At 50.7% G+C, this 27,675-nt stretch overlaps 2 protein-coding genes and 1 long non-coding RNA gene across 4 annotated transcripts in view; 2 read left to right on the top strand and 1 right to left on the bottom strand.

Annotated features, from left to right (window-relative positions):
- TMEFF2 (transmembrane protein with EGF like and two follistatin like domains 2) overlaps positions 1-2,536 on the top strand; it is a 117,275-nt gene extending 114,739 nt beyond the window's left edge. Inside the window, exons 10-11 of the mRNA XM_035330852.1 lie at positions 761-847; positions 1,250-2,536. Coding sequence (XP_035186743.1) covers positions 761-847; positions 1,250-1,346 — 184 coding nt within the window. The 3' untranslated portion in view covers positions 1,347-2,536. The remainder of the gene's footprint in view (positions 1-760; positions 848-1,249) is intronic.
- Positions 2,537-2,669: 133 nt separating this feature from the next.
- LOC118170277 overlaps positions 2,670-27,675 on the bottom strand; it is a 46,681-nt gene continuing 21,675 nt past the window's right edge. Inside the window, exons 2-5 of one of the 2 annotated variants that reach the window (XR_004752619.1) lie at positions 24,424-24,605; positions 6,210-6,468; positions 3,605-3,646; positions 2,670-2,847 (exon numbers count right to left, since the gene is read on the bottom strand). This is a non-coding gene — a long non-coding RNA (uncharacterized LOC118170277). Of the gene's footprint in view, positions 2,848-3,604; positions 3,647-6,209; positions 6,469-24,423; positions 24,624-27,675 lie in introns of those variants that run through there. The other variant, XR_004752618.1, reaches the window with a different exon arrangement.
- On the top strand, positions 19,955-27,076 carry CAVIN2 (caveolae associated protein 2). The gene is given in 3 exon segments (XM_035332385.1): positions 19,955-20,023; positions 20,025-20,360; positions 25,829-27,076. Coding segments are annotated over 3 exon segments (1,182 nt in total). The 5' UTR covers positions 19,955-19,969; the 3' UTR covers positions 26,621-27,076.

Raw genomic sequence — 27,675 nt, forward strand, 5'->3', positions numbered from 1 at the left:
GCCGGGCATCCCCACGCTTTCTAAGGGTGCCTCTCCGCAGAAGGAAACATACCCCGAAGCCAGTGCTGCTTCGGGTGCAAGGTTGAAACATGCCCTTGCCGAGGAGCCCCATGAGGTTTGGTCCCAATGCAAAAGAGCTTTGCTTTTGCAGCCAGTCAAAAGAAAATAAGGCTTTGTCTTTCCAGCGCAGCTGCTGGGTAAGGAGTGTAGCATCCGCAGGGAAAGGTGTGGGCATCCGCAGGGAAAGGTGCTGCTCACTCGTGTCCCAGGCATGGAGCATTTTCCTGGAACCTGATAGCGGTTGTAGATGCTCAGCTCCTCAGAAGGACGGTCAGCAGGAGCATCTACTGCTGCATCTGCTTTGTAAATACTTTCTGGGCCTGTGGCGCTGGGCAGGTGAGTGTGAGACCCTCCTAAACTGTCCAGCAGCGCCTTGCTGAAAATAATCTCGTTATTTTAAATAATTGCCCAACTACAGCTGAGCCCCACAGCACAGTAGGGGCTGTAGTAAGGAGCAGGCATCTTTAAAAGCTTCCCCTACCATGCGTTTGGTTATGGCTTGGTGTTCTTGTCCCCCGACAATACGGGCTGAGGCGCAGTCCCCTGGACATCGGCCAGCCCTCCCCATCGCCTCAAGGAGGACAGCAAGGAGTGTCAGAAGGTCCCTCGTGAGCGCTCACGTCCGCTGCTGCCCGAGGGCAGCGTCTGTGCAGCAGATGCCTTGTTGCGAACTGCGTGCTCTTACAACTCTCTCTTCCAGGAAATGTCCCAGGAGCAACAGAATCCACAGACAGAAGCAGAACACAGGGCACTACAGCTCAGACAACACGACGAGAGCATCGACAAGGTTAATTTAAAGAGCGCATGTTTCCACAATGGCAAAACTAACTGCAGAGAGCTTGGACTACAAAATACAGTATTATAGACAAAAGATTAAGACAAGATCTACACATGTTGCCTTGCATTTGTGGTAATCTACACCAATGAGAACATGTACTACAGCTATATTTGATTATGTATGGATATATTTGAAATAGTATACATTGTCTTGATGTTTTTCTGTAATGTAAATAAACTATTTATATCACACAATATAGTTTTTTCTTTTTCATGTATTTGTTATATATAATAAATACTCAGTGATGAGAAAAAAATTGGCTTTCTTAAATTTGCTGTATCTCATAGCTGTGTATAGTCTTGGGATATTGTACTTGGACACTAACAAATCTTCTTTTCTTTCTTTTTCCAGTTCTAGTGGCAATTTTGAGTCTACTGAACTCAGTAGTAGGGTTTTGAGTTGGTCCAAGATCAGCGACAATTATGGATGTGGGAAAGGTGAAGAATAATTTAACCTACATTGAGGAGGGATAAAATATTTCAGACCCGGACTCAACTACATTTCATCAGCTGCTTTCTCCCATACCACCTATCTTTACTCTCCCATAGCTTAGAAAAATCCTTGCCTTTAAGTTAAGTCCTAACTGAAGGGGAAATGGAAATTCCTGGTAACTGCTTATGGGAGTGCCGGGGGTAATGTCTCAGTCTGGGAGGGAATGAGGTGTCCGTCAAGGTGAACCCTGCGAGAACGCATTGCAGCATCTCCAACTCTGGTCACTGGAGTGAGTGAAAAGTGCTTCCTACTGTTGATTGAAAATTATTAGGTTAAAAAAGTTAATAACATAATAACAGCTGAAATGCCAGCACCATTTGTACCTCATGAACATGCTGATATAATTTATTTTTTCAGAGAGAAGGTGAAAACCACTCAGAAAATACCTTATGAATAACTTCATGGGTGACCCTACTCCCTTAAATGTAATGAACTCAAATGTTGGCTGTACCTCGGGAAAATAAGGGCATGTGTTCTGTCACATCCACATGATGGACAAGATGCAAAGTTATTTCCGTGGTAGCTGAAACTCTCCAAAACGCTTTCTTTTGGGAAGCTAGTATTACTCGAGTTTGTGCTATGAATGCTGAAGGTGACAGAGTGACACTGAAGGGCAGGGAGTGGGCTCTTCACTCGTGCTGGATCTCATCCACTCCACTGATTGACTGCTGGAGTACTGGTCACACTAAATAACCCAACTGAACTAAGAAACAAAACAACCTGTAGCATTGCTCGTTGTGCTTCTCCTTGCCAAAGAGAATTTGCCTGGGCACAAACTACCCATGACAAACATTAGGAGTATTTTTCACCGTCACCTCCGTGTAAGAAATTGCATTTGGGGCTCAATCAGGTCTGGGGTTACCCGGGGTGATGGATCACGAGTGTGTTTCCATCTCCTGCCTTCAGCATTAGCCTGGTCACTCACAACAGTCGCCACCAGCCCTGCCGGTGACAGCCCCCCCGGTATCTGGCCTTCAGACATGGGCGAAGCAGTATTTCTACTCTAACACGGCTTTTGGTTCCCCACCATCCCACCCCAGCCTGCTTTAAAGTGAATCCATTGCATGATGTTCACATGGTCTCAGTTTTTGTCTTGTTGCGGGTTTCTTGAATTTTTGAAGGTAATAAAAGGCGATTGGCAAGAGATGCTTCCCGGCACCTGGTCTATGCTGATTGATGGGCGTGGGAGTGCGGTGCCTGGGCAGGCAGCGGGCAGGAGGCATCTCGGCAGCATCACGCTGCGCCTCTGCAGCTTCCTCCACCAGCTAAAGGCGCCGCAGCGTTGGGTTGAGGACGGGGCCGGCGGGAGCGCTGCGCTGCAGCCTCCCCCCGTGCCTTGTGCTTTTCTGAGCGAGGTGTTGGAGGCCAGCCCTAGTCACAAACTCACATTTTTGAGCGGCATCCAAATGTCAACCCCCCCACTGGGACTATCAGCTCTGGCTTGTTTATTTCAGTCACTTACATGAAATGCAAAAATCAAATGCTAACACACACAGCCGTGTAGCTATAGCAATAAAATTATTTTTTAAAAAAAAGCAATTGTTAGTCCATCCAAAAATAGCATAGCATAGCTAGAAGCAGAAATGGGAGTCCCACACACCTTCTCTAGCCTTGCTGAAGATACTGGCCCTGCATTTACCGTGTAGTGCCACATTTAATCCCTGAACAGCCCGCGTTTTAGAGGTGTTAGAGCTGCAGAGCCTGCCACAAATCCTTCACACCTCCGAAAACCAGACTGGTTTTAAGTACCTGCTGCAGACTTAAAGGCAGAAAGAGGAAAGTGATGTTGTTTGTAATGCCCAGGGGACGGCTCCCACCGAGCATCAGAGACCTCCTTGTGCCTCCAGAACAGAGCCCTCAACTCAACATGCTAGCGTGGGCGTGCTGGTTGAAAATAACCGCGGCTTCAGGGTGTACAGGAAGCAACAGCGATTTCTGCATAAAGCATGTGCAGAACTTGGATCAAAGAGGGTCATGAATTTGGAGAACTGGGGTTTGGTTTGCTTTCTTCCTTTCCTGAAGGGATGGAAGCATCGTAAGGACACACTCCTCCCTGAGTACTGGGGAGCATGGGTGCATCCCTATGGGCACGGCAGCTGAGGTCAAGGGTTTCAGGCCTGGGGTAGGACTAAGTGCATCACCCCCACCACCAAAAAGAGAAAAAAAAGACACGGTGCACTGTGTGGAAGGCAAATTCAGTTACTCAGCCTGTACCTGGAGATGCGTGGGGCAGCTGCTTCAGGGGTGCTCCTTAAGCTGGAAGCAAGAGAAAAATTAACGTCATAGGCATGGTGGTTAAGAATTAAACAGGAGGCAAAGCTCAAGCATTCGCCCCTTGGGCTGCAGGTGCACAGATCTGCTACTCGGCGTGCTGCACCAGGTCCCATAAATTCCACAGCAGCATGTGTAGGTGCCACGCAGCCACCATGCAGCCCGCCTGCGGAGCGGGGCATGCACGCCATGCCTCCTCCCTCCCCAAACGCCCTGCCATCATAATGCTCTTCCTTCCAGATGCTCACCATCACTCCGCTCCATCCAGCGCTAATAATGTCATCAGTACAGTCATACTGAAGGGAGCCTGTTGCAGCCACTGTCCCCTTTGGCTTGCCTTCTGCACCCGGAGAAGCGGTGATTACCTCAAATAATAATATTTTAAAATATAATAATTAGATCACAAGTGGGCTGGGTTTTCTTGCTGCGGCAGGCATGAGGCAGCACGCGGGCGGGCCCACGCTAAGAGCCCCTTTCCCTCACGGCCGAGCAGGCCGCAGCCCGCGGAGGTCAGGGCCGCAGCTGGGCCAAGGCAGGGGCCGGGCGCCGCTGGGCACCGCCAGCGCTGCCTCCCCTTCTCCAGCAGCCGCTCTCGCAAAAGCTTCCTCTTCAAAGCGCTCGCTAAAGCTTCTTTGAAAACAAAATGATTAAAGGCTGCCGCTCCTCTCATCCGACATCAGACACATCTCGCTCCGCATCCTTGCTTTCACCCCTTATTACGCGTGCCGCTGTGCCGCGGCAGCCTGGAAGTTACCACCTCGCCGCCAAGCCCGGCTCGTCGCGGCACATCAAAGTCCGCACACCTTTCTTTTATTCATGGGCCTGCGCCTGGCTGCACGGCGCTTACAGGCACCGGCACCCGGAGGTCCGTGGGTGAAGAGGGGCCGGGAAGGCCCACGGTTTGTCGGAGTGTTGGGTTTTTCTCCTCCAGTGACTTCAGCTGGACTTGGAGGTGGATGGAAATACTCTGGGCCACCACAACGAGGTCTCTAGAGCCGACTTACTACTGATACTATTTTATCCAGCGTTATGGTCTGGATGAGCCACAGCCTGGCCAACTGAGCCCATTAAATTCAGGTCTCTTGGGCACGGAGACCCAAAATGCTCATTTTTGTGGCAGACAGCCACCACACGGGGGGCAGCCAGGAGGCTGGGGCGCTGCGGAGCCGTGTCGGAGGCAGCCACGGCTCCCGGCTTATTTTCATATCAGGTGGGTTTAGCTTAGTTCAGCTCCGGTTTAATTAACAACTTTGTCCCAGCAGGAGGGCTGCTGAAAACAAAGATGCCTTTAAAAAATAAATAAATAAAGCAGGTTGGTTTTTTGTGGTTGTTTTTTTTGTGTTTTTTTTTTTTTTTTTAACCGTATTGAATGAGAGCCACAAAGCAGTAAAATATTCCGCAGTCTCACACAGAAGCAGCCAAGGCTGCATAATAATAATGATAAAAAAAAAAAGAAAGAAAAGCAGGCGAGGCTTTGTCAGGGAGCAGCGAGCAGTTCTGATGGGCATCGGAGCCCGGCCCCGGCTCCCTCACCACTCCCCAGCCCCGGGTGTTAAGGCGCGAAGCCCGGCAGCACCTCGCAGGGCCCCTGGGCAGGACGCTGTGGGGGGACCTGCCCTGCGCCAGGTCACCCAGACACGGCTGTAATTACTCAGGGTGCTTCTCGATGCGGCGCGGAGCCCGGCTTTATGGCGAGGAGCTTTCAGCAGCCTAGGTGAGGAAGAGCCGGTTAATGTGACCTGGATTAGAGGCTACAGATAGCACTTCCTGCATGTTTTACATTTTCAAATAAAAAGAAGCTTCTTGTTTAATGGTTAATAAAAATGATTAGTGCTCCCAGGGCACTGATTCTGACAGATGCAGAATGGCTGGAGGGACCAGCTACAAGGCACGTGGGAAGAGGAAACCCATTTTCTCTCTCTCTTTTTTTTTTTTTTTATACTGCTGAGTTCGTCTCCACCAGCATTTGCAAGTTAATTTGTAATGTAATTATATGTTGCTCCTGTCACAGAAGCAAAGCGTGCATGATGGGCCAGGGCCCGCCAGCAGTGGCACAGCAAACTCTCCTGCAGCAAAGGAAAGCTGCCAGCTAAGTGTGCACACACGTACATAAATATACGTAAAATACATCTCGCTATGTATTTTGATCGATATTGTACATGAAGAGAAGCCCATTCCCCTGCAGCACATGCTGCCACCCCTGGTCTCACCACCTCCCCAGCAAAACCCAGCCCTGTGCCTTGGCAGCCCAAAGCTGGCTCAGTTTTTACCTTCTTTTTTTTTTTTTTTTTCCACACCATGGAAAAATGATGTGCCACTGGCACGTCACCAGGATGGGACTGGGGGCGGCACGGGAAGGCGATGGTGCTGTCACCTCCACTGGTGTCCCCATCCCACCAGCCCATGTGCCTGGGGGTGAGCCCACGCTGGGGCTCAGCTCCTCCACCCACAGGCCAGCACCACCCAGCACCCAAAATGAGCCCTGGCTTCAGCTTCACGTCATCCTTTTCAGTTGGGTTGCTCGCACGGCAAGGTGAGGCTTCCTTACCTCTTGGGCTTCTCCACGGGAGGGGGAGACCTTTGGCGTCGGCTGCAGAGGGACTCATTTGCTTTATTAAGCATTGTTAAGGGTGCCCCGAGGTCGGCGCACATGTGGAGCCATCAAGCAGGACCTGTTATTATGGTGGCAATAATCAGTCGGCGTCGTTTTCCCAGCGATGTGTCTCCCGTCCAGACGTCTTGCCAGCCAGCTCTTGAATTTTGTGATAGCAAGGCAAAACCATCAGGAACATGGGCTGGTCCGAGACCTGCTTCACAGGAGAGACATATTCATGAAAAATAAATAATAATAAAAAAAATACATATTTTTTTTAAATGAAAAGACAAATGCAAGAAAGGGTCACAGTTGGGTAAAAATGAACTGAGCAGGGCGTAAGAGAGACACAAGATCAGGGAAGATAACGTTTAAGTGTTCCATCATTAGTAATTCATTTGGTGCTCTTTATGACAATACCAATCGTTTGGAATTCATTTGGTGTTTATGTGGATGTCATCTCAATTTCTGCAGAAATTCCAAAGTAATTCCGCATTAATGTGCTATTAAACATTGTTACCAGCCAGTCCCTTCATTACTTTACCAGCACAGACTAATCTCTTCTTTCCCCATTCTCTAAATTCGAACTCCAGTGTTTATTTTGCTTTTATCTTTACTAGGGTTTTAAAATGTAATGCTTCTATTTAAAAATTCTCCTTATGCTACATTACTGCTGTCTATTTTTTTGATGCCATCAAAACCATGCAAATCGAGGAGGGGGGTTAACGGTGATTCCTCTTTTTTTTTTTACTGGCATTTGACTGCCAAACAACCAGAGATGATTCAGCTCATCATTGACAACAGCCGAGCCTGCGAGCTGGTGTTTGTGCTCACAGCAGATGACGCTGAACTGAATCCGGATGCGATGCCATCTGCAGCGGGCTGGTGTCTCGCCCTGGGACACGGCAGTCCCCCTGCCCCCGGTGACTTTGGGTAGGGGCTGGCTTCCTGGCTTGCCACACTTGGTGCTGAGCCGGCTGGGCTCAGGACTCCCCAGAGCGGTTTTGTTCTGAATTTTATTACCCAGAAAGCTCACCTTAACCCCATCTCCAAGTCACCCGTCGCTTTTTATTATAAAGCAGACCCCCAGGATTTTTTTTAAGACTCTCTCAAGCCACCCTTGGGTGCATCCTGCGATGGAAGCATCCCTGCCCCAGCCCCACCAGGACCCCTGAGCTGGGGAAGGGCCAAAGCGAGGCAGGGAGGGATGGTCTGAAGGGGCCAAGCTGCTGCTCACCACCTCTTTCTGGGCTCACCACATGGAGCCGTGCAGCTGCCACCCCTCCGGGTGAAGCCTCCGTCTGCTTCCAACCAGCCACTGCTCAGATGGCAGTGGTGGCAGTGGCTATTCGGGGGCCAAACCCTCGTCACCAGAAGCGCAGCCTCCAGGGCTGGCACAGCCCCTGGCAGGCAGAGGAAGGCTCCAGCACCGCTCGCTCCCGGCCCCGGAGGATGGCGATGCCACCGCCTGGCCTCCTCCTCTGCCACACACAGCTTTACACGGAGCACCGAGCCCGCTGCTGAGGGATTTTTCCACTTAATGAAAACCCCGGGAAGAATATGAATGTGTGGAGGTTAAAGGAACCTGGCAGCGCTTACTTGTCTGTCATGTCTTTAAGGATTGCCATTAAGTCATAAACGTGACAAAGATTAAAGAGTTTATTAATGTTATTAGAGACTTGAGATAAAATGCTATGCCTTGCAGGGTCTCTCTCCCTCTCTCACTATTTAATGAAAACATTTTCATCACTTTCTGAATCTATTATACCAAATATTCATTTCAGGAGTCCTAAAATGGTTGTATTTTAATTAGAAAAGATGTAGCAACCACCTGAAAGTAACACAGCCCAGCACCTCGCCACGACTCCCCTCTCCCTGCTCCCGGCAGGCGAGCTGCTCCACTGCGGCTGAGCTGCCCCCGAGCCCCAGGGGACCCCAGGGGACCCCAAAAGCCTGCCCCAGCCTGCACCCGAGCCCCGACACCTCCATGCCAGAGCCTTCCCGGCCGGCTCAATGCTTGGCATTTGCGACGCAAGCAGCTCGCAGACGCTCTGTCTTTTATTAAACTTTCCAACCAGCCCGGCTTAATTTGCTAATTTATTCTGCAACCTGATTTACTGTTAATTTATTTTGGTGAGGAAGGTAGCCCGGCTTTAAATTCCAATTAATTAAAGGGGAGGGCTTAATGCTTTTCTGCTGCACGGTAGCTTCTGCATCCCGCCACCCTGCATCCCGTTTTAGTGCCGCACCGAAGCACTTCAAAACTTTATCACCGTTACCTAATAGAAACCCATACACCTGCAAATTAATTTCACGCACACAAAAGATTGCTCCTCGCCAATGTACCTTTAAGAGCCCAATTTCGGCTCTAGCGAGCATCACCGGCTGCTTAGCAACAGCCATGGCATCACTGGCGGTGGGCTCGTCCTACACAAAAATGTCACGTTCGGGATGTGCTTCTGCACCCCACCTTGTCCGGTGCTGCCCCGCCCCGGTTAACAGCATCAGATCTTGTTAATTTTTTTATTTATTATTATTATTTTTTGAGGAATGTGCAATTGTAGGGATCTTTAAAATGCCCCTGGCTGCCTAGGTACTTTGAGACGGCGATGGAAGGCGCGGTGCCCTGCTGTGCCCACCCCAGCGCCCATCACCGTGAGCACAGCTGCGCCCGAGCTGCCGCCGCCTCACCGTTTTGCACTGAACACTTCTAAAAAATTTATACCGAGGGTGTCGCAATGCACCCAGAGCTAGAACGGGAAAAAGGCGATTACATCCAGACTGCCCAGCGGGTTGGTTTATACGGCCCAAAGCGCAGGGAAACCCCCAGTCACCCGGCCTGAAGTTGCCACCTCCTACCTCTGTCTGTGTCTGCAGACACCCTTTGGTGGCCTGCAGAGAGGAAACCGTGGGCTAGATCCTGCTCTTTAAAACTCTTGTGTGGGCACAGCTAATTCAGCGGAAAACGAAGGGCACGTCTGCATTCAAGGAAAAATTAGTGGGGAGGGCGAGCACGCGAGACAGGCAGTCCTGCCAGCAGCCGTGACTCCGTTTTTGGCAAGGATGGCTGGCTTGGCAAGCACCAAGGTAATGAGACAAGCTGAAATAGCAGGCACCGGGGCTGCTCTTTGAAGCAATTATCCTCCAGAGCGACAAGGAACATGGTGAAAAGGTTTCTGGAGACATGGTAGGGCTGCAGGGCGAAGGCTGCTTGCCTTCCGCAGCCAGGGCCGGGCTTGTAGAGCCAGGTGGGTCTGCAGCAGGGAAGCCCCAGCAGCCGTCCTTAAATTCATAAACACACAACTTCTCCAAGCAGCAACTGAACTGTTTGGCATCCCAACTGCACGATGTGCCATGCTTTAGAGGCTTTGCTTTAGGAGAGGCCCAGGGCAGCACTCAATGGGGACATGTCCCTGCTCCATGCCCCCAGCCACAGCCACGTGCTGGTGAAACAAGGGCAGACACAGGGCGACGCTCTCCTGGTGCTTCTCAGTTACAGCAGTTACCAGAACCAATTCTAAACGTTTATATTTGTATAAACAGAGGCCAGCAGCCTGGGGGGAACATGAGTAGCAGCAGCAGCTCACAGGAGCTGCCCAACCTTGGCCGGGGGAGGAGGACCCAGTTCCCGCAACAAGCCTTGGGAGCTTTTCCATCTCTCACCCATGGAGTATCTGATAATTGAGTTTGTAAAACCATGGCCATGAAAAGCAAGAACACATGAGGATAGCCTCGAAAGCCAATCCTCCCTGTTAGCACAGGCAGAAATGTTTGTCACAACGGGGAACGGCAAGGGAGGCGTGCCTGACTGCAGCATGAAAGGCAGAACAGGGAGACAAATCTAAAAAGCTCCATAAAAGTTTTAATGGGCTCTTTCAGATGTGGAGTGGCATTTTAATGGGACGTTTTAAATGATTTTTTCTTCTTTCTTTCTCTCCAGACTTCAGATGGACTGTTAATCCGAGGGGCTCGTGCCTGCGGAGGAATAGCGTTTCACAGCAGTCGCCCGTGGCAGTGGGGATTCAGGCAGTGGAAGGAGAGGCAAGCAGGGTGGGCTTGGCATGGGACTGGGACACAAATGGCATGTATGCGTCTCTCACTGTGAAAAAATGCAGAAAAAGACACATGGTACATGTATCTATACATACACACATACATGCTCCTTCCAAACGTACATATTCCTTTCAAAAGATGGAAATGCTTTGCTCACTGATGCTTTCAGTGCAGGAAGGCAATCTCTGGCTCTTGGTCTTTTCACAGAGAACCTTTCAGATGTCAGTGGAAAACATGTCAGATGCAGCACGAACGGTGGTTGGGTTGGATCGTCGGTATTTGGCTGCGTCAAGCCTTCTCCTCCTCGAAATCCTCATGCTCCCTAGCTGCATGGGATGATATTCAACCAGGAATAGTGATGTCTTTTAGGGAAGTGTTACCTAATAGGGGCAAATAGTTTTGAATGCAGCAGCACAGTGTATGCAAAAAGTATTGCTTTTGATGCCTTCAGAGACTCTGCTCTAGCTAAAAGGAAATTAAAAATAAAAAAAAAAATGCTGCAGTTTTACCTAGCACACTGCAATGTTGCTTGCAGAATTTGGTGCGGTTTCTCCAGAAGGGGTCTGGGAAAACAGTGCAGGGGAGGGAAAGGCACTCGCAGCCACCACTCGCTCAGTAGCAATGCAGCAACAAGCCCATTCGCAGCAGTCGCTGCCTGGGCTGGCTCCGGCTGCGGAGCTGCTCCTTGTGGAGGAGCCCGGCCGGCAGCCCCAGTGAGGCTGGTGGACGCGGGCAGAGCCTCCCCCGAGGTGCAGCCCTCCTCCCGCACCCAGGCCCAGTGAGGAGCCTGTGGCCTGGCACGAGGGCTGGTGCAGGGCTCGCTGCGTGTCCTTTCCCTGATGCTGCAGGAGAGCCTGGTGAGGGTTGCTCTGGGGCCCTCAGAGGAAGAGAGGTGACCGTGCAGAGCTTTGTTGGTCCAGCAGTATTGTCTTTTAACTGCTTGTGCCCTGCCAAGCGGCACTTTGCTTTTAAATGACAGGTGACAAATCACTGATTTTGTTTCTCCCGTGGGGAATGGAATTGCCCGATCTGGATGCAGGTCACTGCCCGAGACCAGCACAGCTGCTATGCCAGCAGCTACAAGCACCTAGGAGCAGCCACACCAGGGCATACCGAAGGTCCAGCCACCCAGCCTCTGGTCTCTGACTTCAGATGACAGCAGAGAGTCAGAACACACAGCAGTGCTCCTCTTGCTTACCTCCACCCTGTCACTGCTGCGCTTCCTAGAGAGAGCGGCGTGAAGCCAGCCAGGACCAAGGAGCTGCCTGTACCTGAGGCCCAAGCCTGGGGCTGGACACAGTGCACCAAAGGGGCCCAGGAGGGCTCTGAGGTGCCTTAATGCCACCAAATATCATGCCAACCACTGCTAAAAATACCTGTCACTGCCCTCTTACCTTCATTATCACACTCATGGCCATGTGCCAGCTCTCAGAAGTCACTTGGAAGGGTCGAGGTCGCAACACTTCTTCTGCAGGAGGACCAGGGCAGCAGCCCTGATGTTCTCCAGTAGCTTTTGCCTCCCCATCTTTTCACAATGGCTTACACTGGTCTCTTTGGTGTTAGACGGCACCACGGCTCTGCTCCTCAGCTGCCCTGCAGGCCTGCACCACCTCCGTTCTGTGCTGGCTACAAGTTCTGCTGCTAGCTTTTGAGCGTCACCCTCAGGCCTTCTTCCACTGACACTGCTGGGTCCCTGGAGACCTGGGGAAGAGAGATGCCACGGTGAAGCACCATTGCTGCTGTGAGCAGTAACAGCAAGGCCAGGGGTCTTGTCCTCACCCACTTCTTTTGTACACCTCCACCTTGTCCTCTGCCAACGAGTGCTGGAAAGTCATTTGGAAGCATGTCTTCACAAATGTTGGTGTGTGCAACCAAACTAAAGAGCACCAGGAGAATCTGGCGGCCTTACGGACCGAATAACCATTGATGACAACTACCTGGTCAGCTGGCAAAGTCATGCTGAACTCAGGTCATACTTCCGATGAGAAAACAAAACCTAAATCCAAAAATAAAAAAGTTCAGCTCTGAAAAGCCTGTGTAGATGGCCATTGTTGTCCACTAACTAGAAGGGATGTCAAGGGACATCAGCTAGCCTTTCTTGCTATTTGTCACTGCCGGCTGTCAAACCTCTCCTCCCACCAAGTTTCACAATCCCCACATCTCTTAAGGCAAGGAAAAAGAATGCAGAGATGGGCCATTTTCCCTTTAAAAGAAAAATCCTTTCAAAACTAAAAAAAAAAAATAGTGATAATAATTACATGGCCTTCACATAAAGTGACGCAAGTAGTATGTGTTTAGATAGAGACATACAAGGCAAAAATACAGAAATCTGAATCCGACTTATCTTTAAAAGCTATTTTTACATGAGAGACAGAGGAAAGAGGGTGATAGGGAACGGTAACCAGAGCCTGAATAATATTTGAGAGCAATCCACGGTGAGGAATTAACCTTTTCCTAATTAGAAGTTGTGCGGCAAAGGAAACCATGCAGTCGAGAGCAATTTCCGCGAGACGGGGCTTGTGATACGTGAGACAACTTGGCCATCCTTCAGAAGGAGCGGCAGCAGCCGGGACCAGGCTCAGGAAGAGGGATGGAGACGGGGCCACGACCCTGCAGCACGCCGGGCAGGGCGATGGCCAAGCCCACCAGCCCAGGAAGCAGCAAGCGCCCAGGTTTCGTCGCAGGATGTAAGCTCGCAAGATAAAGATCAACAAATGCAGTCGAAACAGGGCTATTCTGAAGGCACTCGGATTTTTTATGCAAGAGGAAAATGATTCGGGAAGTTGGACTTCACAGGGCTTTAACCTCCTACAACCTGACATTTCATGTCCTCCTGTGTACGACTCTAATTGTCCAAACAGTACCGTATTTAGTAACTGGAGACGTGGAATTATTCACTCAAAGTACGCGCTGGAGAACATTTGATTATTTTCTTTTTCGCCTGGATCTGAGCTCCTCAAATCACCCGACAACTCGCTGCAAGCCTCCTGCATCATCCCTATGGCAAGCATCTTGCGAGCAGCTTGGCCAGAGGCTTTATTTTTAACCGCTTAATTTTTATTAACACACCCACACTCTTACATCTCAGCGTGGAGAGCTCTCATGGATGCACGATACGGCTATGGAAAATGACAGAGAGACGATGCTGGTCCTGTTGGCCTGGTCCTCTTGAACCTCATTAAAGCTACAGAAGGCAGCGAGCTGCCTGACCCAATAACGCTGAATCTGTGGGGAATAAATAACTAAATAAGCATCTTTAAAGCACGCTGCCCCTTTAGGCTATGCTACCTTGAATTATGTGCTACTGCACTACACAAAATAGTGGACTGATGTGATGATAAGCTTGGGGAGAGAGAGGTTTATCAGCATGTAAGAAAATGAGAGTGAGGGAGAGAAAGAAGATGGAAAAGAAAGACGTTTTAATGCAAAATTCAGCTTGCCTTTTTCCCTTTAAGCTTCTCAGTCAGCTGGGTGTTGTCCAATATCATCTTAAATGATATTTTTCATCACCAGTCAGCTGAAGAAGCGAGTATTTCCATTCCTATTATTTCTTGGAGCTACATTTAGGAGATCTGCAACAGCCAGCTCCTTTTTGCTGTCTGCGCATGAGAGTTAAAAGCTAAACACCATCTAGCACACCACTGCAGCAGCTCGCTTGCCTTACCCCACCGGGGTATCCTCTGATGCCTGGAGATCATGCAGAAACAAGCGAGCAAACAAACCCTCCGTGAAGCAATACACTGCAAAGTAGCTGCTGTGATGCTGAGTGCTGGGAAACATTGCAGCGCTATTAGCAAAGCTCTCAGGCTGGACAAACGTGTTCAGCAGTCAGGAAGCAGGTTTTTGGTTTTTTTTTTTTTTTGGAGAGAGGACTTCCCTCTAATTGCAGGTCTGCCCTACCAAAATAATCCCACGCTGAGGAAAACTACAGGGTGGGGGATATGCCCACGTACCCGTCCTGTGCCCTGAGTCCCCAGGGCCGCCCCCTCCTCACCCTGTAAGCAAGACGAGGCAGAGGAGATGAGGCTCCGTGGCAGCCAGACAGCGATGCTGCGGGATCTGGGGCCCTGCCGTGGTCCAGGCAGGGCTAGCTACACGTGCCATCGATTTCTGTCCCACTTCAGAGAAGGGTTCTGTGGAGTTACTCAAGCAGCACGGTGTGGGCATGCAAGCAGGGCGAGAGGCAGCTGAAAAGCAATGGCACAGCAGCTGGTGGGTCTGGAGGACCAGCAACGGGATGCCTTACACATCTGGGTCATCGCCTCACATCTGTCTCATTCCAGAGCAGCAACAAGGTCATTACCCCTTGATAGGCCCTCTGTGACAGACACAGAAGGGTTTGCAGGGCCGGACCAGTTTGCCATGTGCTGCTTTCCTGCTCGGAGCAGCCCACGTGGCAGGGATTAATAGATTTTTGTGTTGGCAGCACGAGCAGCGGTCGGGGCTGAGCTGTTCAGGAAAGCATCCCGATCTGATGCCCAGCAAGAGGCCAGTGCAGGAGATGGCTGTCCCACTGCCAGCTCCTAGAGAACCTAAACTTCTTCCAAAATTTTGTTCAAACGCATCCAACCAACGCAAGAGCTGGCAAAGAGCTGTTAGTGGCGGGGGGCTTCGCCCTCCTCTCTTGCAGAAGAGGGACCATCTCCAGCAGGTCCGGGGGAGACAGCGGCAAGCACGGGCAGAGCTGGACTGGGGGAGGGAGGCAGCACCAGGGCACCAGCACAGGGATGTCTGAAACACAGAGCAATGGTTAAGGGCTCAGCGCTGCAGCCGACGCTTGTAAATAACTCCCAGTGACCTGTGCCCAGGCTAAAAAACCAGTTCACCCCGCTCGTGGCTTTGCTTTGAATACAAGTTTGCTGCCCGCGACCCAGGGGATGTCAGCACATAAAAGAGCGCTTCGGAAAGCCTCGGTGCTCGCTGAGTAAACAAACTAATTTGCAGCTTGACATTTTAGCCGTGTCCTATGCAGAGGACTTTCTGCTTATTCAATCTTTCTGAATAAAAACACTTAATAGCTGTGTGATAATAAATAGGATATTAATGCTATGCGTCACGGACGCTCGGTACCTGATTTAACCTTTTATTTTTTTCTTCTAACCTCAACAAGAGCTCTGAAAAATATGCAGCTTTTTATATAACTAAATTAATAAGTGTTTTCAGCCACTGAAAATAATTACCACCAAGAACTGAGGCCAGCCGGTCCGTGGTGGATGCTGTTCGCCTCTCTCTTACGTCGCTGCTGCGATCCTTGCCTCGACCAGGGGCGTGAGACTGAGCCAAGCCATGTGCACCCCCAGCGTGCTGCTCTCTCACCCTTTCCACGCCCTCCCGTCCCATCGTCGCTGCTCATCAGGAGGAGTAACTCAGGCTGACATCACTCCCACCGGGGATGGGAGCCATCGAGTTGTCTGAGGACAAACCTAAGCGCTCGCTTTTACAGGGTAACTGATCTACTAAGAGCAAGGATTGTTTCGGACGTGCCACGTCGTGTTTGTGACGCTTCGCTTTGCACTGCACTGTTGCCTCCTGCCATGTCACCTGAAGAATGTGGAGCAGCAGGACACGACGTGGCAGGAGCCCCGGCACCGAGGGAAAGGCGCTCGCCAGGCTCCAGCTCCGCTATGGCTCATCCCCAATAAAAGAGCCGAGGGATGCGCACGGCGGTACGTCTGCAGAAAGTTGCTCGAGCCACCCAATTATCTGCAGAAAACAGATCGCCTAAATTCACCTGCTTGTCAGATAATTAATGCTCTATTTGCTTCCATTAAATGCGATTTCATTATCTTCCTCTTCCAAACAACCAGATTACAAGGGAGGAAAAGCTCTTCCGCCAGCTTTTTACCAATAACGGCAGTCCCGAGGAATGTGCCCGAGAAAGGCAGCTTCCTTTTTAGCCTAATACTGATCGTAACCCCGATTCACCCTGAGAAAGCTCCCCTCTGCGGGGAAGAGGCATCGCCTGAAGCAAAGCCCCCTGTAACAGCGCGGGGACACGCGGCAGGGGTGCGGGCTGTCCTCGTCCTCGCCGGGAAGGTTGTTTTGCCCAGCGTTCCCTGAGGAGTTCCACGAGATAATAAATCGTTGGAAACGCATTGTAATAAAAAGTGTCCTGGCGCGAAAAGTATCCTTGTGTATTCAGTGCAAACTCTAAAAGCTTCCTAATTTTTACTGGCGTCTGGTGGAGGAGGGAAGAGAAAGCAGCGGGGCTATCTGCCTGCCACCAAACACCGCCTCCTTACAGGATCGAGCTGGGTCCTTGCCCCGAAAGCAAAGCTCGTTCCCAGCGGGTACCCGTGGGCCATGCTGCAGAGCCTGCCACGTTCCACATCCTTTTAATACCACCTCCGCTTATTTATTTATTTTAATTATTAGTCTGATACTAATGGGCTTGCCTATCCTGCGCGGTGCCCCACATATGCTCGAGATGAAAACAACAAATTGCCAAGCCCGGCCTGACTGCCCATATGCTGTTCAATTTGTGTCCGCTGGTGTCCTGACCTCGCTTTCTGTTCAAGCTGCTAAAAAGCCCAAGCGAGTGCCTGAAATATTCTCCCATATCTTACGCTAAGGAAGCTATTCTTTTCCCCTGTCACATAAACTTAATTTGCTTTTCAAAGAAAAATTGTGGTTTATTATTGAGCTCCTCAAACGTCTGAGGAAATACACAGAAAATGCTTGGCACATATGGTATTTTTATGTGGCTTATTTTTTTACTTGTCTGCAAGTCTGCACAAAATTATTACTATTTGGCACACGGCAAAAGGAAGTCTCCTGTGCATAACGTGATTTAGTCTGGCCGATAAAGTGGAAGTGGATTTCTTCGTTGCATATTAAGTTCCGCTGGATGCCATTTGCACAAGAGACCAAAATTGCAGTTTCATGTTCTTTTATGATGATACATTTCCTGCCAGGCATCCTCATCTTTTTCTCTTCCCCAAAATATTAAAACCTCTCCCAGCAGTGACTCTCCAAATTTCCCACTCCCGTATATTTATTCTCCTATTCTCCCGTATATTTGTTCTCCTAAGACTCCAGCCGGCAACAGCCCCCGATTTGGACAGGAGAGACGAAGCAATAGCCCCGGCTGCCTGGAATAGTGAACGATCAGTGGATCAAATGAGGCTTCAGCAGGGCCGCAGCCAGCCAGTTAGTGATCCCCAGGGCTGGGTTGGCTGTACTGGTCCAAACTGGGCGCGAGACACCCTGAAATGAAGCAGAACCGAGCATGACGTCCACGTGCGGAGGGGGACACCCCTCCCGTTGGCTCACTGCAGTGTCCCTGCCTGGCAGCTGGACCGGCCCCAGACCAGCGGTGACACACGAGCCCTTCCCATGGCCACGGGGGCAGGAGCACTGAGTTCCGCACCAGGAAAGGGGCCAGGCCATAAGCGATTTCTTCAGCTCTTTGCCTCCAAGTCTCCGTGGGTAGATGGCCTCACGCAATCCCTTTAAAGCCGGTGGGAGCTTTGACGTGGAATTCAATAAGCTGAGGATGATGTCTACAGTCCCTGCCGTTCTTCTTCCCCTGTTAGCTCCCCTCTCCTTCCACTCCTGTCATATTGTTTTCCCTATTATTCCATGCCTAATAAATTATCAGTAATGCTCCGGCATAAAACATTTATTATCCCAGCATCACGTGACCGATGAGTGAGTTAACCTCAAATTTCTGCCCGTGTAATTCACGCACATCGATTTTACATGAAAAGAACTCTTGACTTGCAGGAGATGACCCTGATAAATTTAATCTCTTTAATGCTTCTTCTTTCTAAATAAAAGTAAAGTGTTTTCCTCTATAAAGTTTCTCACCAGCAAAACATGCAGTGCAACTTGGCAAAAAACCTCCTCCGCTACCCTTCTGAACTAATCGATAAAGCTTAAAAAAAAATAATAATAATAATAAAAACCGGATCAAAACGCTCCGATTCCTCAAAGACCAGGCAGCCCAGCCAACCTGACAGCTTTGTTACGAATGCGCCGCGTAATCAGACCTGACAGCTGGTGTCAGACCCCACGGCTGGCATTGGGCGCTGGCTGGAAGCGGCACCTTCTTCACTGCCGGTCTCGTGGCACCGCTCCCCCACGGCATGTCCCCGGGCTGGGGACCCCAGGGAGACCCTCCTAAGTCATGGGGACCCCAAGGAGTGGCCCACGGTGGGTGCCGAGGGGCCTTGCTGCAGTGTTGCCGTCTCTGGATTTGCTTTACCAGGGCGGGGGATAAACAGGGAAAATATTTGTTGTGTTTCGTGCTGACCACCATGCCGTAGGTTTTCCCGTGGGATGCACAGTGGGCCAGGAGCTGGGAGAACCTCAAAAACCTTCAGGACCTCCAGAGAAGGCTCAGAACAGCCTGGCCAACACGAGAAAAGGGCAGCAACGTGCTGGGAGCCTGGGAAAATGCCAGCGGGTCAGGAACAGCGTAGCAGGTAGTGCTCCTCAGGAGAGCAGGCAAGAACACAAGCGTTTTGTTGGGGCTGTTCCCTTTAAAGTACGTCCACTCCCCTCCCAGCCCGCATATTTTACAGTCTCGGCATACTTTCACTGTTGACAACTCTGGCAGACTCAGTGGGTTTTTTCCTAAGTGAATTTACTCACCAATTACATTTTTTTTCAAGCTCCCACAACTTGCAAAATACACGCTGCAGCCTGAAAAAAAAGTGACAGAAACAACAACATGAGGTAACAACAGCAGTGCTGCAGGACCGTCGGGGGTTTGACCATTTGGTGACTGAATCTGCTAACTCATCTGCATTAAGCCATTGATTCACATCCATTTTTGAGGCAGTGTTATTAAAATGTTTTGTTTCCTACACAGAGAGAAGGGCTGTTCGGACTCCAAATAATCCATGCTCTACAGGAAAGTCATGGAGGAGTTGCATACACCCAAGTGAAATGATGACCCAAACTAACAGGCAGTCCTGCTGCCAAGCAAACGCCAGGCACAGCAGATAAAAAGAAATGTCCTGGGCTTGGGAACACCAGCACAGGGGTGAGCAACCAAAGCCTGCTCAAGCTCAGAGCCTTTCCCCCAGGAGAGCAGCTTTGGATCAGCCCTGGGAGCAGCTGTGCGTTATTCCTAATAACGGGCTCGGTGTTCCTGCCCGCCAAGCAGCTCCCGGTGCTCCTTCCACCGCGCGAGCTGTCCAGCACCAGACTGCTGTTGTCACTGCTGCTGCTATTATTATTCTGCCGATGGTGAAGGTATCAGTGCTGATGGTGGTACTGCTGCTGATGTTGGTGCTGTTGACGACGCTGCTGATGACGATAAGATCGTCGGTGACGATATGACCGCTGACGATGATGCTCTTATGCCTGTTACTATTGCGATGACCACGATTATCACTACCGCTATTCTTACTTCGAGCCCCGAGGCCTCGCCCCCTCCCCACGGCCCCTTCCCCAGCCTCTCCCCGCGACGACGAAGCCAGCGGGGCCGCCCCCCCGCCTCATTCCGCGGTGTCTCCTGCCACCTACCGATGCGCCCAAGGAGGCAGCGCCACGACACTTCACCCGGGGGGGGCGAAGGGGGCCCGGCCACGGTGCCGGGCGGCCCGGGGCGGGCCAGCCCCGGGGCCGGGCTCGTCCCAAAATCCTCCCCCGGGGTGGGGATGCGCAGCGCTTAAGAGCGGCGGCGGCGGGCGTCGGCGCGTCCCGGGGCGGCCATGGGGGAGGCGGCGGGGGGCAGCGCGGTGCCGCCGCCTCCGGCGGAGGCCGGCGGGGGGGCAAGTGAACGCCCTGACCGTGCTGGCCCTCCTGGAGAAGTTGGTGTCCATGCTGGAGGCGGTGGAGGGCCAGCAGCGGCAGATGGAGCAGAGGCAGCGGGGGCTGGAGGGAGCGGTGCGGGGCATCCAGGGCGACCTGGGCAAGCTGTGCCGTAGCCACGGGGCCACGGGGGAGGCGGTGGAGAAGCTGCTGGAGAAGTCGCGGAAGGTGTGCGCCCACACCCGCGCCGTGCGGGAGCGCCTGGAGAGGCAGTGCGCCCAGGTGCGGCGCCTGGAGCAGCATCACGCCCAGCTGCTGCGCCGCGACCGCTTCAAAGTGCTCATCTTCCAGGTGAGGGGGCCGGGGGCGGCTGCACGGGGGGCACAGCCCGGCACGGGGGGGCCCCAGGGGGCTGGGGGAAAGGGCCCGTCCTGCTGGCCCTACCCAGCCTGGGCACAAGGGTCCATCCTGCTGGCCCTACCCAGCCAGAGGCAAGGTCCCCGTCACCCTCTCTTACCAAAACCAGGGAATGAGCCCTTCCCCACCAACTTTCCGACAAGGAAGGAGCCTCACCTTGTTACCCGTGAGCAAACTTGAGGCCAAGCGCCCCGTTTTGCCCCCTCTTAGCCAACTTGGAGGAGGCGCCCGTTTTGCTACCTGCTAGCCAACGTGGGGGACACAAGCCTGTTTTGCTAGCGTGGGGAAAGCACACCAACTGTTTGCAAACTTGCGGAAAAGGCCCTCATTTTTTTTTTTCCTCCAAACTTTATTTCTCCATCTATTTTTTCCGCTAGCCCTGAACCAGCTTGGGCAAAGGGCCCATTCTGCAAACTGTTAGCAAACTTAGGGGAAAAGGGCCCGTTTCTCTAACTCAAAAAGTTTAGAAAGATCTCATTTTGCTCTCAGCAGACCTTGAGTAAGAGCCTTTTCCTGCTGTTAGCAAGTGTGGAGAAAGAGCCCATTTTGCTAACTCACAGCAAGCTCTGAGGAGGATTCCATTTCGCTGACTCCTCGCTAACTTGGCACAGAGATCCCTGTTTTCCTAACTTTTAGCAAACTTGGGCAAAGAGCCCCTTTTTTTAACTCATAGGAAACTTTCAGAAAGTTCCCAATTTGCTAACACTCGGCAAGCCCGGGGAAGGAAGGGGCTCCTTTTGCTGGCTGCTGGCAGCCCGCAGACAGCGCCCATCCCTCTGCCCCCAGGAGCAGGGCAGCACTGCAGCCCTCAGCCCTGCTCCCACCCCATTCAGAGAGGAGCTAAAAAACTCAGCTAAAACTCCTGGGAGCCCATCCAGTGATAGCAGCACTTTGCATATTTTCCCCTTTTTAAGCAATGGGCTGGACGGAGCGCGGTGTGAGCTTTAACTAAACACAGGACATGACTTTTACATCTGGAAAAAAAAATAGAAAGGAAAAAAAAAAAGACCTACACAACATACTGGGGGAAGGAGAGCAAATGTGTTACAGCGGTCGGCTGCTCACTCTGCTCCTTAGGCTGGTTTTTTTCTGTTGGGGGGGAGAGAAAAAAATTAAAAATATAAAAATTTTAAAAGCTTGGCAGCCTGGCCAGTGCCCAAGGCACGTCCTCCCAGGGAGGAAGCCCCCACCTCCCTGCTTATTGTTCTCCCAAAATGACAGCTCACGGTGGCATGGCCAGAAGAGGAGGAGCCGTGGCGTGTCCAGAGCAGGGCAGCTTCCACCCCAGAAGGAATGTGGAAATTAGTCCATGAAGGACCTAAATTGAAAGGCGTGTGCCCCTGGGCTTCTCCAAGTACTTAACACCTTAGCGTTTTAGGAAGGAGCGGCAGGGAGAGGGCAGGCAAATGCAGAGCTCTGCATGTGCTGGGCAGGTGGGACCCCCGCTGCTGCTGCCTCTGGGTGTGATTGCAGCAGGGGGGGAGGTAAATCTCACCAGGAAGGGGTCAGAGGACAAGGAGCATCCCCACAGCTTGTTTCCTGCTGCTGAACAGCACTGCCAAGTCAAAGCCTTGGTTGCTTGAGTCAGAGCCTTCCCTTAATCCCGGGTCCTACGTGACGAGGACGGTGCTGACCGTGTTCCTGGGGGGTGGCCACCACCGAAAGGAGGATGGCACTGACAGGGGTGCTGCAGGGCGGCCCCGGGGCTTTCTCCTGGGAGGAGCTGGGATTTTCCACTGGGAAGTGGCCGCACCCAGGAGGGACCTTGCCAGAAGCCCGAGTGATGCACCCACTGCCATGCAACCGCCCACGGGCCTGCCGAAGCTGGAGGTGGGACGAGCTGCTGGCCAGCGCAGGAGAACTGCAGGGAGGAAAACAGAGCAAAAGGCAGGCTGGGGGATCGTAATTTTCCAAAGAAAAACAATAGCAGGAAGGAGAAGTCAATGAAGCCATATTGACGCCAGGTTTCTTTTAAAAACAAAGGGAAGCCTGGATGCGTGTGTCTTCTCTTTGGTTTGGGGAGACTTCTTGACTAAAACTAAAAACAAAGCTCGCACAGGTCTCATTAGGCCCTGCTTTCCCAGCTTAGGAAGGCAGCTCAGTATGAGAACCAAGGGCTGTGCTTTGCTCCCCGAGTGCCTCCAGCTCCCCGACACCTCGCAGGAGCACGGAGCACACCCAGGACGTGACTGTTTTCTGAAACCATGCCACCAGTCACCAGCAGCAGCTTTCCCCCAGCCTACATGCTGAGAGTGAACCGCGTTGAGGAAAGTTCAGCTACTTACATATTTGCCACCGAAAGGCTCCTAGTTTTCTCTCCCTAGACTGTCCGCATTGTTCCTAGTTTGCATTTCTTTTAACTGGGGACATATTCCAAAGGCCCTGCACTCGAGCATTTGAGGAGGCAAACGTTATTACAAATGACACAGCAATTTAGCAAAACACTGAAGTGACTGTTTCAAAAATCCTCGTTAAGCTTTGGCATTGTTCCCCTCTGTTTTGTGCTTGCCACATGACCAGGTTTTTGGTGCTGGTTTGGTAGGTTGTTTTATTTTTAGCTGCAGAAGCAAAATACAAGATAAAAAAAAAAAAAGGCTTGTGTTTAATTTTTCAATAAAGCGTCACATTTACTAGCAAATAGGCCAGATAAAATATGACAAAGTTACAGCTTAGGGGTCGGGCACCCTCATATCAAGCCCCTTTCAGATGCTGCTCTTGGCAAATGCTTCATCCCCAAGTTAATACTCAAATTAAAAACTCTTGCACTGATTAACAATAAAAAATATCTCATGTGGCTCTTGGGACTCAACCCAGCAGTGCTGTGGGGACAGAGGGATGCTGTGGCCAAGCCCAACCCACCCCAGTCTGCACAGGAGGTGCAAATGGTGGCCAGCATCCTTCTCCTCCTCCCCCACAGTCCCAGCCCCTTTGGGACACCCTGGTCTGAGGAGCTTGTACACGCCTGGGGGACAGGAGTTGGAGCCACTGCTGGTTTTAGAAGCATTGGTCATTTTTCTGACAAATACCTGTTTTGTGTAGCAAAACAAGTGTGAGGCACAGGTGCCATGTAATTGTGTTAGGCTGAAAAGTTACCGATAGCCCACTTACGGACACGATACCAGCAACTCTCCTTGACACAGAAAAGGCTGTCCCACCACAGAGCACCTCTGCTATACCACCTCTGTGTTTCCAAAGCCTGTTACCCAATTTATTGCCGTTTGCATTTGGATGGTTCCTGTGATCCTGAGGTCTCTTACATCCGTCAGATAGGAAAGCACGTCGTTCCCATTTTACAAGCAGAGCAATAGATGCCCACAGGCTGCTGTTTTCCAAGGCCAAGCAGGAAGCTTAGACCAAGATGGGATTTCTTGAATGCCAGTACTGTCTGATAGCCAAAGACCACCAAGTGCCTGCTTTTAATTGAGTCACTAGCTCTTTAATGGATGGAGAGAGAAGTTTGGTTGATTTTTTTTTTTTCTTTTAGTAAATATGGAGTTTGACAGTCTCCCTTCTACTCACTCACAAACGTGACAGAAGTTGAAATAAAATCTAAGCCAGCGTTTTCCAGGGACATCACGCAGTAGTTTAATGAAAACTTGAACATGACCACGTCAGGCACTGCAACCAACTCCCCCAGTCCACGTTTCATTATCTACAATGGAAAGTGATACAAATATTTGTCCCAGGGCTACGTTCACTCACAGCCCTTGCAGGTTTGTTTTGTTCTGGTTTTGATGTCTTGGTCGCTGCTGCAGACAGCTGCCTCGGTGGGATGGGTGCGTGGAGAAGGGTGCTGGCTTCATCGGGTGTCCTGCTGCAGAGACAGCATCATCTGTGCAAGTGCACCTGGCAGAGGCTTCTCATCCAGGAAAGCATGTGGAAGCCGTGAGAGCACCCAAACTGCACCCAACCATCAATTTTGTGACAATTTTCATTCTTATATCCTCAAGGGATGTTCACCAACACACTCCGGTCCCACTGGTGTAAAATTACTCACCGGGGTATTGCTGAGTCCCAGGACTGCCGTAAGGTAGACTTTGCTATTTTGTTTTTAAAAACAGCCACGTGCACAAAGTAGTGTGGCATATTCTGATGGTTCATCAGGACGTCCTTACGCAGCCTTGCCAGCTAATTTAACTCGAGGCACTGTTCTCAGCAATCCTAACTGTATGCTCAGCCCTGAAACAATGAGCACGAACTTGGACGCGTGCGTGGCCTTTTTACCCCTTTAACCGTAACCCCAGGGGGTTACAAAGATGAGACTGCTGCAGCCACTTCTCTCAGCACTTACTGCTTTCTTATGTAAGGGATAAAGCAAGCCCGGAGGATGCAGGTGTGAGGAGCAGCAGTCCTGCGAGGACGGGTGCGTGTGCTGGGACCCTTGCTCCCCTGGCACAGGCAGGCGTCTCCTTGTGCCGGCCTGAGCTGCTGGTGCTCCGTGCAAGCTGTGCCTTTTGCCCTTCTTCAGTCCGCTTGGTTTTCAGATGCCTTCCTTCCTTCCAGGCCCTCTCTTGGCTTTGTTTTTAAAAATCCTCTTCCTTTAACTAGAAGTGACTGCCAGTGTTTTCTGTGTGATAGATCTGTTTATTTTTGTATGCTGTATGCTTTTTTTTTTCCTCCTGAGTTGCCCTGTCCACATTTTGTCTATTTCCCAATACACCAACCAAATTTACCATTTTTTTCTGTGCTGTAAAACAGCACACGCTCTAAACATCCCGGGCCGCATGGCTTACACTACAGCAAAACCCGAGGGAGAAGGAACCAACAGATTTTCCCCAGACTCCCCGTCCTCTCCCCAGGAGGACAAGAGGCATTCCCGGTGCCTGAGCATACTCATCTGTGCAGCACAGAGGATTTCCAAGCACACTTACGGCACACTGACACTAGCTGTGGTCCTTCCGGCCAGCCCCGCTCCCGACAGCTCTTCCCCAGAGACCTCAGGCCACGGCAGGGATGGTACCTGCCACCCAGAGCAAGCGGGCGTAGGCCCTACTGGTTTACACGACTTCTTCAGGTCAACACAAGGCCTGTAACAAGGCCTCCTCAGCCACGACGCCATCCCTCCTCCCCAGGGGTAGGCGCACAACTTCACAGCTAAGCTGTTTAATAACAGTACCTAATTTAAATGACAAAGAACGGGATTGCCATTCTGTATACATCCCAAGTCACTCTGAAAGAGAAATTGTACAGCTGACAGCTCATTAGTCTTAAACTCTATCAGATAATGGTTCAGTGGGCTTTGAGTGGCTTGTTACTGGTTAAATATACTGAAACAACGAGAAATGTTCAGCAGCCTTCATCTCATGAAAAAAAAAAAATAAAGTAATTGTTCAGGGCTGTGCTTTGTTTATTAAATTGGTGTCCTGTGAACTATGAAACTCAAATATCGTCAATTCTTTCAGGAGGAAAATGAGATCCCTGCCAGTGTTTTTGCAAAAGAGCCTGTTCCCAGCATCACAGAAGGAAAAGAAGAGCCTGTGGATGAGAACAAGACACTGGAAGAAACCCTGCATACAGTGGAGTTGTCCTCAGATGATGACATGCCTCACGAAGATGACGTGGGTGACAGTGCAGAGGAGAAAACAGAAGAATCAAGAGCTGAGAAACTTAAGAGATCCAGCCTGAAGAAGGTTGACAGCCTGAAGAAAGCATTTTCCCGACAGAACATCGAGAAGAAGATGAACAAGATCGGCACAAAGATCGTCTCGCCTGAACGGAGAGAGAAGATCAAGAAATCGCTTACAGTACATCATCAGAAATCCTCCTCTTCCAAGAGTTCAGCTTTCAAAGTGTCGCCCCTCACGTTCAACGTGAAGAAAAGCCGAGAAGGAGAAAGCCCTGCCGAAGCCGAGGACAGACCCGCAGAAACTGCGAGCAACGACCAAGCCGAGAACGAGGAAGAGATGTCGTTTGCCGACATGCACTCGGATATGACACCCACCACGTCGCTGACCGAGGAGAGCAAAGCAGTCGTCGATTCTCTAGAGAAGGAAGCCAGGATGGAAGGGAGCGCCATGATGAACAACAACATCGAGCTGTCCATCGTTGAAGACGATGAAGAGTATGGGGTGCCTCTAGAAGTTCCCAGCCAGAAACTGTATGACGAAAGGAACAAACCGGTCGGCGGGGAAATGGAAGAGTCCGACGAAGAGACGACCCAAGCAGCGGTTCTGCAGATAAACCAAACGGCGTAAAATATCCGAGCCTTCCTCCGCCTTCCGGATACGCATGGTTTTGCCTAGGCGAGTGACTGGTTTCTGCTACACAGGTGGTAGCGGCGATCCAGTTTCCTCCAGCCTGCTCTCTGCAATGATAATTTATTGCATCACATTGGAACGCAGAGTGAGTGAGGTCAACGACAGGCTGCAACGTGCTCCGATTTTTAGGCCATTTCACTGGTGTTTATTAATGTAGAGATGCTGTCAGCTGGCGTAAGAGACTAGCAGGAAAAGAGTATGTCTAGCAGAAGCAAGCCGGTTAGCTGGCTTTGTTACAGCTGGGTCAGAGAAATGCAGGGAGAGTAGTCAAAACCCAAACATTTCTGTTTTCTTCCCTCACAGATTTTCCTAGCACTGTGAGTAGTTTTGTATGTAAATGTAGAAATACCGACGAGAACACTTGATTTCGGTTTCCTTGCTATGCTCTGTGAATACTAACAGCCTCGGTAGCTGCGTGCCCCTATAGCTGGTGGGGGGCTTTGCTCCGCCACGCCGTAAGGCCAGAAGAGCAGAGGGCATAGCAAAACTGAAAAGTTGGATCCATCAATTTCAACGGGCACAAGGTTTTTTGCCAGTAGTCTCTCGCTTAGAAGAAATGACTGCGTTTGTATGGAAATGAAAAGATGTTTTTCAATCTACAGGAGTTATGGAAATACATTAGCGACAAGCATGAATGTGTAATCAGCTACTGTACCTGTAATGGATCTTTTTTTTTTTTTTTTTTTTTAAAAAAAGGAATTTGGTAGAAACAGAGAGAGTCTGAAGTATGAAATGCTATGAAATGTTAAAAAAAAGGGGCAAAATCAAAACCTGACAATATTAAATCTATACTCCCAGCTTTAAGAATATATGCTCAGATAACACTAACTCATTGATTCCTAATCCTTATAGCAATATACTATTGAACTTTGCACCTGCACAACTTTGTATCTCAGAGTATTTTGGAAATAGCATAATTTATCTTTTTACAAATTATTTCATATATAGAGCTATATCTACACAGAAGAGTTAGGTAGTCACAGGGATGTAAG

Source organism: Oxyura jamaicensis, chromosome 7 (assembly GCF_011077185.1).
Source record: "Oxyura jamaicensis isolate SHBP4307 breed ruddy duck chromosome 7, BPBGC_Ojam_1.0, whole genome shotgun sequence".
NCBI lineage: Eukaryota > Metazoa > Chordata > Aves > Anseriformes > Anatidae > Oxyura > Oxyura jamaicensis.